General features: G+C 39.7%; 1 protein-coding gene across 8 annotated transcripts in view; it reads right to left on the reverse strand.

Moving 5' to 3' along the window:
- Positions 1-20,128, reverse strand: part of ltbp1 (latent transforming growth factor beta binding protein 1) — a 133,821-nt gene that overhangs the window by 50,332 nt on the left and 63,361 nt on the right. For 7 of the 8 annotated variants that reach the window (XM_085183135.1, XM_085183132.1, XM_085183130.1 and 4 more), the window contains exons 5-8: positions 19,027-19,194; positions 7,701-7,898; positions 7,013-7,290; positions 5,860-5,962 (exon numbers count right to left, since the gene is read on the reverse strand). In XM_085183135.1, coding sequence (XP_085039261.1) covers positions 5,860-5,962; positions 7,013-7,290; positions 7,701-7,898; positions 19,027-19,194 — 747 coding nt within the window. The remainder of the gene's footprint in view (positions 1-5,859; positions 5,963-7,012; positions 7,291-7,700; positions 7,899-19,026; positions 19,195-20,128) is intronic. The other variant, XM_085183131.1, reaches the window with a different exon arrangement.

The raw sequence follows: 20,128 nt of genomic DNA on the forward strand, positions 1-20,128 counted from the left end.
GTGCAAATCTCTGGCCCTTTGGTGACTCCCACTAAAATGCTGGATATGAAAAGACTTAATCTTCCCTGTCCTGGTGTCTTATTGCATGTGTGCTAAAAGCAAGCACACATGCAATAAAAGCAAGTCTTTCAGTTCTATTCTCTCCTATACACTAAGAACTATATCCTGAGCAGCTCAGGTGTGCAATCAGTCTTTTTAGACAACAGATTCCGTGGTGTCCCTAACAGCTGTGTTTTATGACAAAAAAAACAGATGTGTATGCGAGGCCCTGACAGATTAAAGGATGGATCAAAGACCTATTGTTTCTGAAACTGTTGTTTCCCTTGGTTCAATAAAAACTTCATTGCTGTTTTGTATACTTTTTTAAGACTGAACAATTAGTCAAAAGCTGCAGCAGGGAGTTCATCTTTGCAGTTTTGTATTAATATTTCCCTAAAAATAGGAAAGGCCTAGTACAGAAGAGCAGGACAGAAATCCTTTGGCAATGACAAAGCTGAGGGAATGGATTGGACTGGAGTCACTGATTAATGCTGAAACTGAATCAACTCTGAAATGGGGACACAGGGAGAAGACAGGCTCAAATTTCTGATACAAGTGTAAGTTGAATACAAAAGAATGAGTGTGCACCGAGCTGAGCTACAGCGTGAGTTAAAAGACCTTTACAATACTATAACCTCAAATCTACTGAAGCAGTACATATATTTTTTGTGTCAATAACCAAAAATTTACAGAGAAATTACTTTTGCTCAGGAGAAAGGAGAAAACTTATCATGGGCACTCCAAAAACTCAGGCTGCTCTGGACGTCTCACTGGTTTGGAAAGGTCATTTATTCTATGAGAATGAAAACACTTCAAATAGAAAAATAAATAAATAAAATAAAGACCCTAAATTCTTCAGTGGGGGACAGTGATCATGTCATCAGCTGTAAGGTATTGTAATCTTAGAAACTTTCTGAAACTTGTCACTGTTAGGACACTACAGGAGATATCAGAAAATGAAGAACAGCTGAAAACGTAAAGTCTTGGGACTGATTTCAATGTTGACTTTTTTTCTCTACCTTCTAAAACAGCTGAACATTTTGATGGCTTCTGTAGCACAAAGAATACATTTTTAATGTATACTGTATACTGAGTACTGTGAATTCTTAAATAGCATTCACGTTAATAATGTTCAAATTCGCAGCTCTCTAGCCCTCTGATGCATGAATTATGAAAGCCTTGGTCAAGATTTTTTTCTTAAGTGCTTTTATTCTTCTCAGGACGTGAAAAAAAAAGTTCAACTCTTTTTTTCCCAAAAATATGTTTTTTATAAAGTTATAAACTTGTCCACTCCAGTGGACTACATGCGCCCAAGCACTTAGCATGAAATGCTGTGAATTTACTGTAAAAATGAATTACCTTGTGTTCTATTGTAAATATACAAACACTTGTTTGCTTGTATCCTTTGAAAAACATCTCAGCAATTTTTTGGAACTTTCAAGTCATATAACCCCAATGTTTAGACGTAAATAACAAAACCAATCAACAGTCCTAGCTGTGACTCCTACACCTGAATATGGCAAACTATCTCCAACAAGATAAACATTTTTGAATCTTCTATAACGATGCAGGACAGTATTACCAAGCCCTTATTAGCATGCTGGAAGAAAACACAAACTGACATCTTAGTCTCTGCATCTCCGAACACTTCTATGTTCATCACACCTAGGCTGTGCGAATGTTTGCAAAGCATCCAGGGCACAATGGCACACAGGTATATACCACCTCTTGTTTCGACGTCTGTGGGGGTACATTGCCAGACATTGGTCAACAAGATCAACCCCACCCATGTGTTGATTAAAAAGGGCCACAGAGAAGGGCTTTTGGATCATCGTCATCTATTTTTTCCTTCTTGACCCATCTGTTGGCAACATCTTCAGGGGATTGGCCAGCACAGGACGAGACCATGTGGATGACAGAACTGTCGAACCATATAGCCTGTCATATAGCCTAAAGTTCCTGCTCTCACCCATACCTTCACTCCCCAGGGTTTGGGCTTTTTTGGTATGTATTGCTTGATGGACAGTAGGCCTTTGAAAGGAATTATCTGCTCATCAACTGACTGAAATTCCTCAGGGTCTGCTGCTGCCTTGAATGTCTCCTGAAGAGCACATAGGATTGGTCTTATTTTGAAGAGCCTGTCTGTGTTTGCTGGCTGGTAAGTCAAGTTATCCACAAAGTGCAGGTATCTCAGGATTCGCTCATATCTGCTTACAGACATGGCATTTGCAATTATTCCAAGACGAAGACCGTCCTCACTAGACCAGTACATTCGTGCCCTAGGATACCAAATGTACCCCATGATCAGGTTGATCCCTAAAAAAACCTGCATCTCTTCTCCTGTTACTGACAGTTCTTTCCCTTTTTGTAGAGCATACAAGTTGGTGTTGTATGTTATATTATCAATTATATCTGCTGGAAACAGATCTCTGAAGAAATCTATGGGATCCTTCCCTTCCACATTCAATTTCCACTCTCCTAGAAAAGGAGGCAAGTCTCCATCAAAGTCATTGACAGGATATGCCAGCAGTGGTGGGCAGGGGTGACAGTTTGTCTGCCATCTTTGATTCAGAGGAAATTTACTTGCAGTTGCACTAACTGAACACTGAATTGACCTCAATGGAGCATGGCAGCAGAGAGCACTCTAGAGGCTAATATGCAGTTCCACCATAGAAACCAATGCATTAAAGAGATATGTACGTTTTAGTAGCTGTCCACTCCAGTGACCACTATGCATCAGAGGGCTAGCTTTCAACAGTTTGGTCAGCGTTTTCGGATCTATGCTCTGCTATTAGATACTAGTTTAAATATGAATAATTAGTATCTAAATTAATTCAGCATTAGATTCGAGGAAGGACCTAATTCTTTGGGAGGGGCTCAGGTACATTATAACTTTCTGGTAATATACTGCCCCCTTCTGTGGACAGTTAAGGTTATGTTTTTTAATATAACAAACTGCACCTTTAATGTAACCAAACTGCAATAAGGTGTGAAAATCCACAATGTTTAAAATATTTACTCACAGCTATATTCCTTGCAAACACTGGATATGGATTAGGATGCTGTGAATAATACTCAATTTGCTGTTGCACACAATAACCAACATGTTGCTATTGTAACAATGAGTTTGCAAAGTGTGTTTTCACATATGGATATTTATGGATTTACACAAAAGTACTACAGTACCACCCCTTTCCTCAGTTCAGCTGGCGATAATACACTAGAGTGCGTCTTTTCATGCTCTACATACAACAGCGTTGGCTTCAAAGACAAGTTCCACAGTTCTATAAAGGGAGTAGTGTTGAGTAGCCAGCTACTACATAAAAAGGCTGGCAATTCCATCCTCACCTCCCCCACACACTCAGTTTAGCTGGTACCACTTTAAACAGAGCTAAGAAGCAAGGGCCAGCACCACATGCTGCCTTGGCATTTAGTGCTTTTCCTCTCTGGAAGTAGCTGTTTGGATGAAAGTCACCTGTTTGTTAAGTCGACCCAGTACAAGACTCATAATGTTTCCTAGCTGCATTTTTGTTTTGCTTGTCACTAGCTGAAAGTTATGGCTGCAAAAGACACATTGAGCTGTGTTGAAACATTTTTAGAGTGTGGGTTTAAAGCCAGCTGGATATTTTTGCTTTGACTGCTTTTAAGGAAGCCCAGTCTGAAATTTTACACTACTTTGAAAAAATGTCTTGAGGCATCCCTCATGTCTATATATTTTGCTTCTGAGGAGCCAGACTTTGTTGTCATTTTTTGAAAGCGGTCTTACTTTGACCGCCAATTACTTTGGAAATTGGCTGCTTTTTCATTCATTTTGAGTCCAGTCATCAAACCTGAACATTTTCCAAGAACAGGTCTTTTGTTATCGTTTGCTTGTTTTTTAAGCGACTTAACATTGACCTTTCAAACAGCTAAGCATAAAAATCAAGGCTCATGGTAGCTCAAGGGCTGAATAAGTGTACTGTGTAAACACAACTTAGCAAAGAACCAGTTGTGTCCCAGTTTCATCTGCGTTTGCTGCCAACATTCAAAAAAGAGCTTTCAAATGTTCTTAAAGAAGCCTGGAGATCTACTCCTGAAGACAACTTAAAGAAATTACAAGAAAGCAACTATTGACTTTCAAGGTGGGATTCTGTTTTTGTTATATTCTCTATCTTCACTAAGGTTTACACATATTATAATCGCTACACCTATTTGTCGTTTACCTAGAAAAATATAACAAAATGAGTGCTAATTCAAGATTTTTGTGCAGTATTATATTTGAAGACAAACTAGTCTTTGCAGAATTACACTAATTATATTCTCATTAAAATATCATCTTACATGTCCTAAGACATGATATGCTGTCAGTGAGGATCTGCTGCCAGACACACAGCATGTAATATAAAAGGTTAATGAGGTTGCTAAGAAAGTTGATACAGCATAATCTCAATACCACAGTGTGAAAGGGCACTAAGATGCTCCTCCACATGTTGGTGTAAAGGTTTAGAAAAGCAGGGCATTAATATCAGGCGAGTCAGCTGGATCGTCTTTCTCATGAACTGAACTGAACCAGTGCTCTTATTTATTCATAAAACACTGCCCTCATAAGTGTCAGTGCATCAAGTGTAAGCGGCTGACTTTACCAGCTCTTAAAAACCATAACTACTCCAGTGATTGTGTATCATGTCAGTGGAAGCAGCAGCTGCCAAGGTTTCCTGGGTCACGCTAGAGAAACATCCAATCCAACGCATTTCAGTTTGACTCAATTCAGTTTTATTTACATAGCACCAAATCACTGCAACAGCAAACTCAAGACGTTTTATACTGTAAGGTAAAGACCCTAAAACAGTCAGAGACAACTTCTCTGAGCAAGCACTTTGTGACAGTGGGAAGGAAAAACTCCCTTTTAACAGGAAGAAAGAGATTAGCCAGAGATTATTAATAACTAATGATTAAATGCAGAGTGGTGTGTATCCTTTTTGCTTGGTGAACAAAACATCTCCAAGACCCCAACTGCACAAACGCAGCAGAGACAGTTGCAGACAGTGTAGAGACGTCTATCAGTTACTGCTGCCTGTGTTGATATCCACCAGTCAGCCAAAGGTGCCGCTCCATTAACACAAGAATCCAGACGAATGCGTCATAAAAAATCCAACCCCCCAAGCTGTATAAATGTTTATGTGTTAAGTGGGGAATGACTCACTTTTGGAGCTATTCTTAAGTGGCCGTTAGAAGAACTGAAGTTTTTGACGCTGCATTGGATTCAGTTTATAAAAATCTGAGGGCTGCCACTTAATTCACGCACACCATTATGTTTATTTGTGTGAGGCGCTTTCTGTGTTTGTGCTGGAGACATTGTAGCAACAACTCTCATTTTTGCTTGCTTCAAAAGCTTTTATGGTGTATAGGGCTTTTTTTTTATTTAGTTTTCAGCAATCGTTATTAGAAATAATATTATTACTCTTATTAAGATATACTGTCTGTGGTTTTTCCTACTCATGTGGTACGCCCAGTAGGCGGTCAAAATCAGAGTCAAATTCTGTACTTTTCCACTATGCCATTACTTTCAAAAGAAGTGGAAAACTAGAAAAAATATTCTATTGGCAGCTCTGTGTTAAATTCTGTTGTTGATGGAACACAACTTAAAATACATAAACAATACCTTTAATGTTAATGATTTTCATATTTAGATTTCCATTCAAGATTGGAAAGTGGGCACTGGGACTGCAGAGCCCAGACCACCTGTCGGCATTTCTTCCCCTCAACGTTAATTCCATGGCTACGACCATGATGCTATGAATTCACTACCACTTTTAGAAAAACATCTAGACCTGGACTTACATGGTTTCTTCGGACACTTTTGGCATTTGTGGAATCCCCACGAGGTCCCAATGGTCCCACAGCACTGCTCCAGCTTAGTTAGAATGGGCAGAGCCTTTCCACACTAACACATCGAGATGGAGAGAACAGAGAAAAGGACAAAACAGTGAGGATTAATATTTTTGCTCCTGTGCATCCTCAGAGGACAAAAATAAATGCAAACCTCCTCGTAAAATATGATCTGGTAATGGAGAGAATATTAATTTTAAACTTTAAGCTACACTAACTAACAAGCATTATTTCTGTTCTGTATTTTACATCCATCGTCTTCTATAAATGTGTCTTTGGGATTAATACCATCGGTGTCATGTTGTACTGTTTTGTAGTCTTTGTGCCTCTTATTGTTGTCCATATCTAATCAAAATATTTCTCAGACTTTTTGATTGATTGGTTTAGATTAGGGATGCACCGATACCGATACTGGTGTCGGGTATCGGGGCCGATACTGTAAAATGTGTGTGTACTCATACTCGTATAAGTTAACCGATACCAACTTATTTCATTAATCAGAGGGTGGCTTGTCATTTCTGTTGTAGATTTTTAGATTGGCCACTAGGGAGTCAATTATTATTTTATTTATTATTTATTTAATAATAATTATTTTGTTTGTTTGTTTACATTATGGACACTCTGCAACAATTTAAAGGTTTATTTTATTCGCAAACCTAATTTGTATTTATTTTATTCCAAACAGAAGTGTTTATTTATTATTCTGAAAGCCCGAGACAGAGCCAATAGTTCAGTGATATTTTGTAAAATTACAATGTGGAGACTCCGCAATAATTTAACAGAAGTGTTTATTTTTCACTTGAAATTTTTTTGTGGTCATTTTTATTAAGATTTTATTTTTTATCGACAGGGAATATAATAAAACCTGTCTTCCAATTAATTGTATTTGTGTGTGTGTGTGTGTGTGTGTGTGGTAGAAGTATCGTTTTTTGTACTCTGTATCGGCAAGTACTCAGATCCAAGTATCGGTATCGTATCGGTTTGAAAAAATTGGTATCGTTGCATCCCTAGTTTAGATTACTGAAACTGAAAGGCTTACTTGATCTAACAGATGTGTTATGACTGTAATTAAGCTCACAAACAGCAGACATGTCTGACATTGTACCTGACTGCCTGCTGTCTCCTGGAAGCAGCGGCCCAGTGCATTCTTAGAGGTGACAGGCTGGTACTGAGGAATCTGGTAGCTGTGCTGGCCCGGATAGACTATGTTGTAGCCATGGTGCTGGATGTTCTGGCTGCTTTCGCTGTGATGGTAGCTATAACTAGTGGATGAGGAGGAGCCTTTTGTTTGCTGTCCATTGTTGTTGTAATTGTCCAACTGAGACACCTGGTGGAACTGAACTGAGGCTTCTGGGGGGTGATTGATGTGGATGTTGACGATGCCTGGGCCGTACAGGAAGAAAAACACATACTGTATGCAAGCATGACACTGATGTGGTGCATCACAGTAGATGGTTAAGATTAACCATCTTTGTTAGGTTTATGATGTCACTAGTAAGGAGTCCAACTCTCCCCAAAAGCAAGAGACAAACAAAAAGGACAAAAAAAGTAACAAATTGTGATATGCCTCAGTTACAATAAATCCTATTAATAAGTAAATAAATAAACCCTAAAGCTTAATCCTATTTCGAAGAAGACAAAAACTGATATTTTAGGAGAAGATGCACATATTTATTGATGTGCATCAACTGGATTATTTCTCTTTGTTTCTTGATTGCCAAGGCCCGAGAGACCAATCTAATTGGATAAAACACATATGATGATTGTCTAGGCCAATGTCACATTTCACTCACCAGGTGTCTGGCCGTTGCTATAGGTCAGAGGCAGGGTGTGTGTGGAGTGGACCTGATTCTGGCTGTAGCCTCCTGATGTCTGCTGGTGTCCGTTCTGAACCGCCATCTGGCAGAACTTTCCGGTGAAGTTTGGAGGGCATTGGCATTTGTCCCTGGTGCTGCACTTACCGCCATTTATACAGGGCAGGTGACACACCACTAAGCAGAGGAAAGACCAAGCGAAAGGTGTTAATGCGCTACTGGCTCCACTTCAACACACACAAACGCTCGCCAAAAAAGAATTTGAAATGATCAACAAATCAGCGAGTCAGCCCAGATTTTCATTTGTGTGACTGGTTAGCACATGTCACCACGAAACAAGTAAAATGCAAGCTATTCAAGGGAAAATATTATTCTTAGGGAAGTCTACTGTTCTCACAGACCATGAACACACAGCACAGAGCAGGTTGCAGATCTGTGCACATAACTTGGAGTGGATAGGTACAAACATCAGCGTGTACGGGTGAAGTGAGGGATACAACAAATTAACTGTTTTTCAGGCAAAAGGTTCACACTGACAGTAAACCAGGTGATGCAATATATATGTAAGGACTGTTTCCTGTTTAACTATGTAATGTAGTCTAAGAAATTAAATACAAGATCCAAGACAAAACAAAAATGTGGTGTCAAGTTTTGACATCTCTTTCAGCTCTGACTGATTATTTTCTTGTCTCAGAGCCTGAACCAGAGGTCATCCATGAACAGGAAAATCATGTCACTCACTTCTAAAAACTCCAGCCCACCACAGCAGCCGTTAATCATCACTGTCAAACATCTTTCCACACAATCACCCTACATACCTCATCAGCACAGGGCACACCACATGGAAAACGTCCTGCATACGAGCTAGTATGAAATTCACCAGTGTGTGAGCACATGTTTACACGTGCTTAATCCCTGCTTATTCCACTTTTCATTTTACTCAGTATGACTCTCAGTGACATGTATAAACTGAGTGGATGCAACTACTGCCATCTCTTAGTGTGTACATTATTATTTTAAAGCCTTTTGGACTGAGAATTAACCACATTGTTGGTAACAAGGGTAGAGCAGGCTAGGACTGAGGGGTTATGTGACTGAAAGAGCAGAAGACACTTTGCACAACCATGTGGTAGTCAATCACAAAATAGCCCGACTTTAGAGTATACAACTTTTTTTGGGTTTTCAAACATAAACTGCTGGACAATTTAAAGTGAGATGTTTGCTAATAGAAACTGTGATGCTTTTCCTTATTTTTGTCATACACTGTTGCAATGGCCAAACGCATCATTCAACCAGAGTTTCCTGACCTGCTGTCCATCTACACCAAGCGGTGCAAGACTAAAGCCAGGAATATTACGATGTACCTCTCCCATCCCAACAATGGACTCTGGGAATCGCTTCTGCTCCCTTAAGGCCAAAACAGAGAGAATGAGGTGGAGCTTCATCCCCGAGGCTATTCGGGCCCTGAACCAGGTGTAGGACTGGACTCTCTCACACACATCGCATCACCGCATGCACTCTGTTTATTTGCACACTTCTTATATTTTATAATTTCCTTTTCTTCATAATTTCTTTCATAAATCATTATTTCCACATTCTTTTTACTGTAAAATTAAAAGTTAAAATCTGTAAATTTTGTAGTAACCTGTAAATCTGTAAATCTTACTGTCATTTAATGTCATTTAATAAGCATTTCACCACATGTCGCACTGTGTATGGTGCTGTGTGTGACAAATAAGATTTGAATTTGAATGTCCGGTGGGCTAAAAGCTTCAGACTGCTCTAAATACTTGGGTTTTAGACAGTTTTTTTCTATTCTTGGACCTGTATGATGTCAGTGATGATGGCCCTTTAGCCCTTCGTCTCAGATAAACAGCTATAGTAATGAACACAGTTTAAAATACTTGCTGTCCAGTCCTGCTGTTTCTGTGGGCCATCCAATCAGAAGGCCTTGGCTTGAAGGGAGAGGAATTAAAATAACTTCTTTCAGACAGACAGTGATCTTAGGTCCAGTATAAGATGAATATAAAGAATATTTTGAATTATGCAAATCCAGTGTAGTGAAATCTAAGAATAAAAATTTGGACTTGGAAATGAGCAGAACAGGGTTTCAGTGTCCAGCTGACTCAACGCTAAAACCTTACGCGTGTTCTGTCATTGTTCTGTTACACAGCTGTTCTGTGTTTGAGTTGTTGCACTATATTTAGACTTTGTTTACTGATGTTGGCATTTACTTACTTTTATGTTAGATTACCAAAGGTGTGACACCATGGGTGCAGTGGGTTACTGATTTAATGATCATCATTGTGTTTGTTCAGATTAGATGCCCTGCTTGATGTTTAACCTCCAAGGACCTGCGTCCACATATGTGGACATCACATTTTGGGTTACAAGGGCCTGATATCCACTTACAAGGACATTATATTGCTACTGGGTGATCGTCACTCAAGAGTTGGCAGTTTGCCTTGTAATCGGAAGGTTGCCGGCTCGAGCCCCGGCTTGGACAGTCTCGGTCGTTGTGTCCTTGGGCAAGACTCTTCACCTACTGCCTACTGGTGGTGGTCAGAGGGCCTGGTGGCACCAGTGTCCAGCAGCCTCGCCTCTGTCAGTGCGCCCCAGGGTGGCTGTGGCTACAATGTAGCTTACCATCACCAGTGTGTGAATGTGTGGATGACTGGATGTGTAAAGCACTTTGGGGTCCTTAGGGACTAGTAAAGCACTATACAAATACAGGCCATTTACCATTTACTGTTCTATCAAAATTTTAAACGAATATCCTCATATGTGGCTCTTATTTTTCTTAAAAACAAAAATAAGGTAAAAAAAAAATCTGGTAATTCTTTGTTTTTACATTCATTGGGCCCCAATCAGCCCAAATGTCAAAGAGAAATTAAAAATGCATGGCGTGGAAGAGTTCGGGTCTTAGGAGGTTAAAGTAAAGAGTTTTAGTACAGAAGCACAGATGATATCACTGATGTGTGTCCAGAGTGAGTCACTGCTCACTATAAAATAATCAGCATAACGGTAATGTGAGTGTATTGCAGCAAGACTTTGTGTACATGAACATGAAATTTATTCTAATCAGCCAGACAGAATTGGAAATTAAAGCTGGTGTCTATTACAAACCTGTTTCAAATAAAGGCCACAAATACTACCTTCCACAGCCTGTAAATACAGGGAGTCATCACTGTTTGATGAAACATTTTGTTGTTACTCTAAATATGATTATATTTAACAAAATAAACAGCCTATACTTAACTAGCTGCTATTCCCATAAACTCCACTTCTAACTGGAGACGGTGTAGTTGCCACCTGGCATACAAATAATTTGGTATACCCAAATGTAAAAGCTTGAGAAAGAAGAAACTGCAAGACCAAAATTCAAAAATGTGTTCTCAGACCTCAGCAGACAACCTGCTGAATTTAATGTTATTATTAGAGTGAGAACTGAGGAAGACTCAAGACATCATAAACCAAAAATTATCCTTTCGAGAAGGAAGGATAATTCTTATGTGCAGAATGAGCACCAGCAAGTGTGCACACACTGTGATTTTCAAAAGCAGCTCTTTGAAAATGAAATGTTGAGATCTAAGACCTCTGTTTTTCCCGTTCTCCATTTTTTATACTCAGCTGAGATAATAGGACAGTCACTCTCAGTGTTGGGGTTTTATATAGTAAACCTGAGTCTCATTGCCTGTGTTCTTAAAAGGTTATTCACTCTCAAAGGAATTCCATTTAGCACAACACATGTACTGTATACATACCCTCTCCACAGAAGTCAACAAAGTGAATATTAAAGAGGCTATTCAGCTTTCAGTTTCTGTAAATTAGATTTAGCTAAGATCACTATAGTCAAAAGATCATTATTTCCACTTTCGGTGATTTATATTTTTTGTTATATTGAGCAGAGAGCACACCTTTCCACACTTCAAAATACAAACATGGACATCCAGCAGGACCCCCAGACCCCTCAGAAAAGGGTGTGACAGCAAATAATATATTAGGCTACGTTCACACTGCAGGCGAAAGCGCATCAAATCCGATTTTTTTGACCTTATGCGACTCATATCCGATCATGGTGTGACAGTGTGAACGGCACAAATCCAATATTTTCAAATCCGATCTGGGTCACTTTCGTATGTGGTACTGAATCCGATACATATCTGATGTTTTTGAAAGCGACTGCTGTTTGAACGGTCATGTCGCATTAAATCCGTCTTTTACGTCACTGACACAAGACAGGCGCCAATTATCAGCGCCGGAGAAGACATCGCGAATGCTTCCTGGCCATCCCGTGTAGATGTTAGTGAAACTGTTGGGAAGACAACGTTGGAGAAACGTGAACATTTATTTGTTCTGTATAATCTGCAGATTCTGACAGAAATCTGCAACTATCCTTTGAAGCACCGCGCCTCTAAAACAGCAATAAGGATCATTATTAGGTTATCTACATTATTATGTAAATAACAAAATAACTTAAAGCAATCATTGGGAAACTTAAAGTCTGAAGTCTTTATATTAAGGGCCATCAGTCAAACAATACTGTTTGCTCTGGGTCTAAACAGAGTGCGTTGTGTGTGACGTCTTCTTTTGCGCATGCGGGCCACTTTGAGCGTTCACACTAGAGCGTGTTTGCTGTCGCATTTTATTTGTAGTGTGAACGAGCAGACAAAAAAAGCGGATTTAATCAAAAAATCGGAATTGAGCATTAAGACCTGAAGTGTGAACGTAGCCTTAGAGTCAGTACAAAAAGAGGAGTTGGAATGAAGGGGGTTTGCAAAGTAAACAGCTGGCAGAGCATGCTCTATGTGGTATTTGACAGTTGAGTCCATGGAAGGATATCAACTGGGTACTTAAAGCACCACAGTCAAAATATTTTTTATATATTTTTAAAAATATTTTTAACATTCTAAGCACTCAGCTCCTGATATTACTCAAACAATTTGTCTCTGACAGTTTCCTCATGAAAAGCAGAGCCTAGGGACAAAAATAACAAAAGGTCAAAAGGTCAAAAAACTGAATGTCCATTTAGCATCCCCAGAAAATTTAGGACTGATGATGAATTTCATGAAGATCCCTCAGCTGCCACAACCCTGCTTCTATACACACAAAAGTAGTTTTCCAGGATGAAATTTCAAAGTGTGAAGCCAGAGGTTTTTACCAAGTCTTCTGGAAAACGCAGGTTTTCAGCTGATGTGACTGCGAGTGGAGAAAAGGAAAGAGGAGGCACGGATTCCAAAAGCTGATGAATGTTCTAAGTGTCCAGAATCAGAAACACTTCTGCTGAAAAACTCCCCATAATAACTCTGGAGATGTCGCTTCTGTTCATACACATGTGATTGATGATAAAACTGTGCGCACTCTGGACAATAACCACTCTGTAATAACCATGTGACTGTGTGAAGGATAAGACAATAAAAACATGAATGATATCTGTACTGATAAATGAAAGACAATTAAACTGGAGGATTGTGTCCCAGCACTGTTCCAAGTGGCACCTTCACATTTAGGGATATTTGGTTTTGGAAAGGAGCAGTGCCTGTGCAGAGAGTGCAGGATGTTTGCACACTTCTGAAAATCACCTGCTTCTGTCAGATGGTTTCAATTATAAAGAGTTTGTGCTAGGGAGCACTTCTTCAAAGGTTTGTCTTCTCGTGCCTTGGAAAGATTGTGTCTATGTGGTCTCTCCAGTTATTGCAGCCTCCTTCAACTGGACATGCATGGTGTCAGGTTAACTGGTGATTCTAAACTGGACGTGAACTCTGTGTTAACCCTTTGGCAGACTGTCCACCCATCCAGGGTGTACCGCCTCACAGTATAACAGCTGGGATAGGCTCCAGCTCAACCATGACTGTGACGTGGACATGTGGAAACGGATGGATGGACGGATGGATGGACTAGCTAAGAATAGCTAAACTGACTTGAAAATGAAAAGTGAAACTAAATTAAAGCTGAGACTCGCTAACATGTGGTACCAGCTATTTCATTTAAAACTGAATGTGAGAATGAGCATAGCCTGAAGAACAAAAAATGCAAGTGTCTAGACTGTTTATGCAGGATTCATTGCATATAAAATGAAGGTAATGCTGAAAGAAAATGAAAGCTACTTTCCTCACCATGAACTGGTACACCTGTATTTCTCCTTTAGGCCCTGCTGCTTTGCCTTCCACACTCACACTCACACCTCCCACCAAAACTTTATTTTTTGTTAAATCCAACTGTAAATGATTAGATGTTGTCTGGACTGCAACAAATGAGCTGGCAGCCACAGGCACCTTTAATAAAGGGAAGCAGAAGCTGAGGGCCAGAAAGCTCTCAGCACTTGGAAAGACACTGGACTCACCTGGGAGAAAATATGCCAGAGGAGCTGGAAAAACACCACTTAATTCCACTCTCCAGGGGCTGCAGTGGGCCAAATGGGATGCACATTGAAAAGACTGAACCAGAGATTTTTTTTTAAACATATCCTGCTGTTTGCTATGACATTATTGCCTGAATACTGTTGTCTATCACCAAACCCTAAGTAGCTTTTATCTAACATTTTGCCACAAATCACTAATTTTCCAATATTTGCTAAATTGACCACATTAGGGCTAAAAAATTGATTACATGGACTAACCTCACCTCTTAATCTTTGTGTTTTGGTGTTTTCTGTCCCATTGCAACAGGTGTATAAAACCAAGCATCAAACCATATAGTCTGCCTCTATTAAAAAAATTATAAAAGAATGGATTCTTCTAAAGAGGTGAATGAATTTGAGTGTTGTAATACGCGTTACTCTTACTCAATCTGTTCATCCCTCTGTGATCAGCTGTAGGTGGAAACAACCATCAAATGCTTGATATTTACCAGAGAGCCTCATGTCACAGTTACAAACGTTCTAAATGTTGCAATCTTTGATTATTGTTGCACATGTTCAGAATTATTTCGTTTCATCCAAGTGACTTCTTCAGTCTCAGCTGATTGCAGGTTTCTCCAACCTTATAAACAGTACATCACATCATCAAGGCCCTGAGTAAATGTGGTTATCTCAGCTGGACTTTTGTCAGCCTATCAAATTGCTGCCATGAGCTTGGTGTCCACATTCTCACCTACAAAATGTTCAAATCAAACTGTTTAAATATGCATTTCATCCTTTTATAAATCATTTAGCAAATCTTATCAGCGCCTTTATGTGCTGTAACCACAACGCTGTGACACTGCTGTCACAGCAGTAACAAGACTGGCCTACCGCAAATGTTTTGAACCTTCATCACCACAATAATTAGTGTGTAGCACCAGTGGATGGAAAAATAAAATCACAAATTATTTACATCATTTCTATGTACAATATTATTACTGTAGAGAAGAACCATGAACTGCAGCCAGTGAGGCTGAGACATTCACACAGATGGATGATAGACTGGGCTGATGTCCCAGTGAACATTTTTCTGCTGATTAGCTTGTGAAAAGTCCTGAGGCAGCTAAGTTATAACCAGATAGCATTTGACTGAAAATAAAGTTTATTCCACTAGGATTATTCTAAAGAGGTAATAAATTCTCCAGAACACAAGAGAATCCAAAATGGCAGGAGATGTTTAAACTTTGTAGAGCTTTAAACTTTCTATTTTCCTCTGTTTACAAGAAACTTACTGATAAATGCATCATCAAGTTGCATCTTCTGGACATGAGATCTCAGTTAACTGGCCAATAATGAGTATAAACACATCCACAGTTTAGGGAATCAGCGCTCGTCCCTCACCACCTATCTCATGAGGTAAGTATGATAAACAAGACGAGCATGATTTATTCGGTCTCAGTTCTTGAAGCTCACTGTGGTGTGCAAGTAACTTTCTTCTAGGCTCTGACCTGCACACTGTTGCTGGAATGAGAAAGACAGAGAAAGGAAGCGCTTGAACTTTAAGGGGAGGACGAAGCAAGCTTGGACAAGCATGTGAGCTCATAGCAAATGTTACGACTGTAAACAAGTTTGTGCCTGGTGCTGCCTTTTGGAGCATTTTTACTGCTCTGTGCAGTTTTGGTGTGTGAAGTTCTACTTTATTATTGGTCTGTTATTTAGCATGAGGTAGCCAATATTAGTTTCTATGCAATGCATCATCCTAATCAAGTTTACTCACATTACATGATAACTGAGCACGCCACCATTCTCAACTAAATAGGCACACTTCTGGTTGCCAAAAATGGCAATTTTATCAAACAAAACTGCAAATGGTGCGTATTAAAAGTGACAGATGGACTGGTGCAGTAGTTACAGTACTGTGGATGCTATACTGGTCTGCTGTGGTGAGAGCTGGGCATGAAAGTGAAGCTGTTGATTTACTGTTTGATCTGCATTCAAACCCATAACTACAGCCACAAGCTGGAGGTAGTGCCCGAAATGGAGTGTGACAACTCTAAAATCGTTGAAAGATTTAGCAACTGCAGAAAACTCATTTTGATGGATGCCTTTTTAACATATAAGAAAGCATGCAAGTTAGCTGCCACGTTAACTCTCATTTCTCTCAATCCTATGGTGGGAAGTGGTGCCCATAGTGTGGTCTGATCACAGTAGGCAGAGACAGCATACCCACAATATGCCCAGATTCTATGTGTGGGACCCACATGTGCACAACATGCATATTAGTGTATTACCACCACTAATTGATATTGAGTGTGCAGTAGAATATTGCTTAAAAAAGCTAGTTTTATCCACTCCCTTATTCACATTATATTACACCAGATACTCTTCCTGACACAACCCTCGAGTGATTTAAGGCTCCTCCCAAGGACAAACCTTGCTCTTTTGCTTCATAGTCAGACATGTAAGGACAGGACAGGTTCCATAGGGAATCACCTGTCCTAATAAACAAACAAACAAACAAACAAACAAAAACACAATTCAAATCCTATCCCACTAGTCAGTCTACAGTCGTTTGCAGTTCACTTCCAAAGTTCTTTTGCACCAAGATAAGATCCAATTTAACTTCCATTTTATTGAGGTTATAAATCAGTCACCTTCTCTCAGCTTCATATATGCTCTATGGTTTCACCAGAATATTTCCCTGTATGCTGTTTCCCTATTATAAATACAGCATACATACACATACAGGGCCCACACTGGGTAGCTGTGGATGAATTGTGGGACTGTATGGGCAGGGCAAACCAACACTTATCCCACACAGGCCCTAAGTGAGCGTCCAGGTCTTACAGCAGATGAGTTTTCTCTATATAAAACCCATATAGAGGCCCCTATCAGCTGTGTGCAGGCACACCCAACTGGGGCCCATGTGGGATAAATGTAGGTTTGGCCTGCCCAAACAACCCCACAGTTCATCCACAGCTACCCAGTGTGGGCCTGCATGGACATGTTTGCTAGCCAATCATATGATTACTGGATTACTTAAGCAATATTCATCTCCTTTATATCTCCACTTCAGCCTCTTCAGTGCATCCCCACCCCCTCTTGAAGTTTTTCACTTTTACCACTTTTTGGTTATTGGTTACTGGCTCCAATACTGTCAAAGACTGGAAACATTCACCTAAAGTTATATTTATTCAATAGCCAGAAGGGAGTTCAGGCATCACTGGTAATCCATCCCAGCACAAAAAAGAAAACCATCCTTCCGGGTCATTCACAGTTAACAGTCTGGGGCTCTTTTTCCGTGAGCTGGTGTTACTCCAGTCATACTAATTTGTTCAGCTGCGTCAGACAGGAATTCAGTGAGTTCCACTCTCCCCATGTTTATTCATGTGTCACAGCCAGATACACTCATCTGCTTCTTGTAAGGACTCATGCGGGTTAAGACACAGTCTGCTGGCTCTGTGAAACACGAAACAACACCCATGCCATATGCTCTATTACACAGGAGCAGTTCATGACATTCTCCAGTTTTAATCTAATTGTCTACACTAATCTTGAGGTCATTAACCCTACCTTTGGTTTTACTGTTCCCTTTTGGTTTGATTTTTTTTCTCTGTACTTTGTAAATGTTGTTATGATCTGTGTAAATGTGTTTATCCATATCTTAAAAGTTGGTGGTCAAAAATCAAAATTCAAGATCACATCGCAAAAGATGTCTTTAATTAAAACCACCAAACATCAGATACCCATGGAGATTATTCAGGGATAAATCTGGTCAGCCAGTCATGGACTTTAAAACCTTTTCATTTTGTCTCTAAATGTAGTTGAAAAGCTAAAGATGAAAAACATCAGTCTTTAAGTCCACCTAATTTCAACCATTCACCAATTAATATCACAGATTTTGACCATTTTTTGGCCATTCATCAATAACTTTTATCATTTCATCATCAGCTGATAGAGCTAACTGCTGTCTGGTCACAGTTGGCTGAATGAGACAGGCTGCTTTCTGATTGGTTTCTTCCATATCTACTATTAACTTGATGTTTCAGCTTTCTCTGCACTCAGCAGCTTTTACTTGACTATGCTGTAGAAGAGTCCAGTTCTAGCAGAGATACAATAAATAACTTTTGTTGGTGTGTTAGTTACAGCTAGCACCCGAAGCACTGTATATGATACTGACTGTATATGATACTGACTATCTTTCAGATTTGTAAAATCTTTCTGTTGATACCAAGACGTGTCTCAGACATAGTGTTAGTTATCATCCGTTTATGGTGCATTCAATTCGATTTTATTTTTATAGTGCCAGATCACAACAGCAGTTGCCTCAAGGCACTTTTTATTGTAAGCTAAAGATCCCACATTATGCAAAATAACATTATTAGATTTGCATAGTACATTTGTTCTAACCTCACAGTGAGCTCTTTCATGTTGATATTTCCACCCAGTGACGCAAACGCAATCTGTCCAGTGCTGATTAAAAAGTTAGACAAGGTACTGGTGACAATGTGCCACTCTCATCAACTGTGTAACTTTTCTTTTTTGACATCACACATCAGCAGTTAATGACAAATAAATCACCAGAATTATTTAAGAAAATACACAACTGGAAAAATTTGGATTTGTGCATCGCTGGTCAAAAACTGGCATTAGAAAAATATATGACTGTTTAGCTATGTTCACCATGTACATTTGTCATGAGAGTCATAAGGGACAGTAAAATTATCATCCTTAAAATCAGTATAATCATGTTAAAATACAGCAGACTCTTTTCATTACGGCACAATAATTTCACACCTGTGTACTGTTGTGAAGGAACTTGGTGATAAAATGCAAAAGATTTTCATGTCAACAACACGTTTTTCCACCAGCAGCTCTAATATGCCAGATTTGACGCTTGTTAGTAGTAATACCACCCATCGAGATTGGTAATGTGCGCAACCAACAAAAGCCAGGATCACTTACCTACTCTGAAGTTGGGTGCTGTCAGGGTATCTGTGGCATGACCATTCTCACTGATGATGGTGGTGGTGTTTCCCCGCTCACAGTTGTTGTGACACCTGCCACCTATGCAGGTCAGTTTGCAGACAGTGGGCGTGAAGACCACCTTGATTCTTCCCGTATGGTTGCCTGCTGCCGCCAAAAATATGGCACAAAGCAAGACAAGAGGGAGGGAGAGCAGAGGAACTTCGGTTATTCTTTGAGCCACTGGAAGTGAAATTACTTTCATGTTGAAGCTTGTCTCAATCATGTGCTAAGGCTTCAGTCAAAACAACGACTAAAAAAAAGAAAAAAAACACAAAATACAGCTACTATGTAATTTTCAATTTCTCAAAAACGTGTGTCTCGGCCCAACACTTCAAACTGCCTGCCTATCTATTCCTCCTCCTTCACCAGTGCTCCTAAATCCAGGGGCGCCTCTGAAATATGAGCAGGAATAAAGAAAAAAAAAATTGTGGGAGCGGGAGAAGTCAGCAAACAAAACTCTGGGATTCCTTCCAATTCGTCATCAGAAGGTGGATATCGGCATATCTTCCAAAACAGACAAACAGCAATTATGCCACCTTCAGCTCCAGTACAAGCATTCCTTGTGCTTCGCCTTTCTTTTCCTTCTCTTTCCCCTTGATTTTTACTCTTAAGGAACACTAGCACCTCAAATAAACAGCAAAATCTCCAAAAATACTACGAAGGCACCAAATCCGTAAAAAAGTTGCCCCAGTCTTACGGAGGAATGAAAGAAAAAAGCTTATCTCCCCATTCCTATGTTCGCTAAATATTCCTTCTCCACCCTCATGAAATCCAGCCCTCAGTTATTACTGACAGGAAAAAAAGAAGGCTTCAAAGTACACAGCATGTGTAACCTACTGTTTAACACATACACCTCTTTAGTTACATGAAGCTTTTTCTCTTTAATCCACTCAATTTTCTTCGTCCCCCCCACCTACCCACACACACACACACACACACACACACACACACACACACACACACACACACAGTTTTTTAATATCTCTTCCCTATGCAGTGGTTCTTGGCATCCCTGTGTCAGGTCCAAACCCCTGTCTCC

The sequence above is a fragment of the Neolamprologus multifasciatus genome, chromosome 13, assembly GCF_963576455.1.
Source record: "Neolamprologus multifasciatus chromosome 13, fNeoMul1.2, whole genome shotgun sequence".
NCBI lineage: Eukaryota > Metazoa > Chordata > Actinopteri > Cichliformes > Cichlidae > Neolamprologus > Neolamprologus multifasciatus.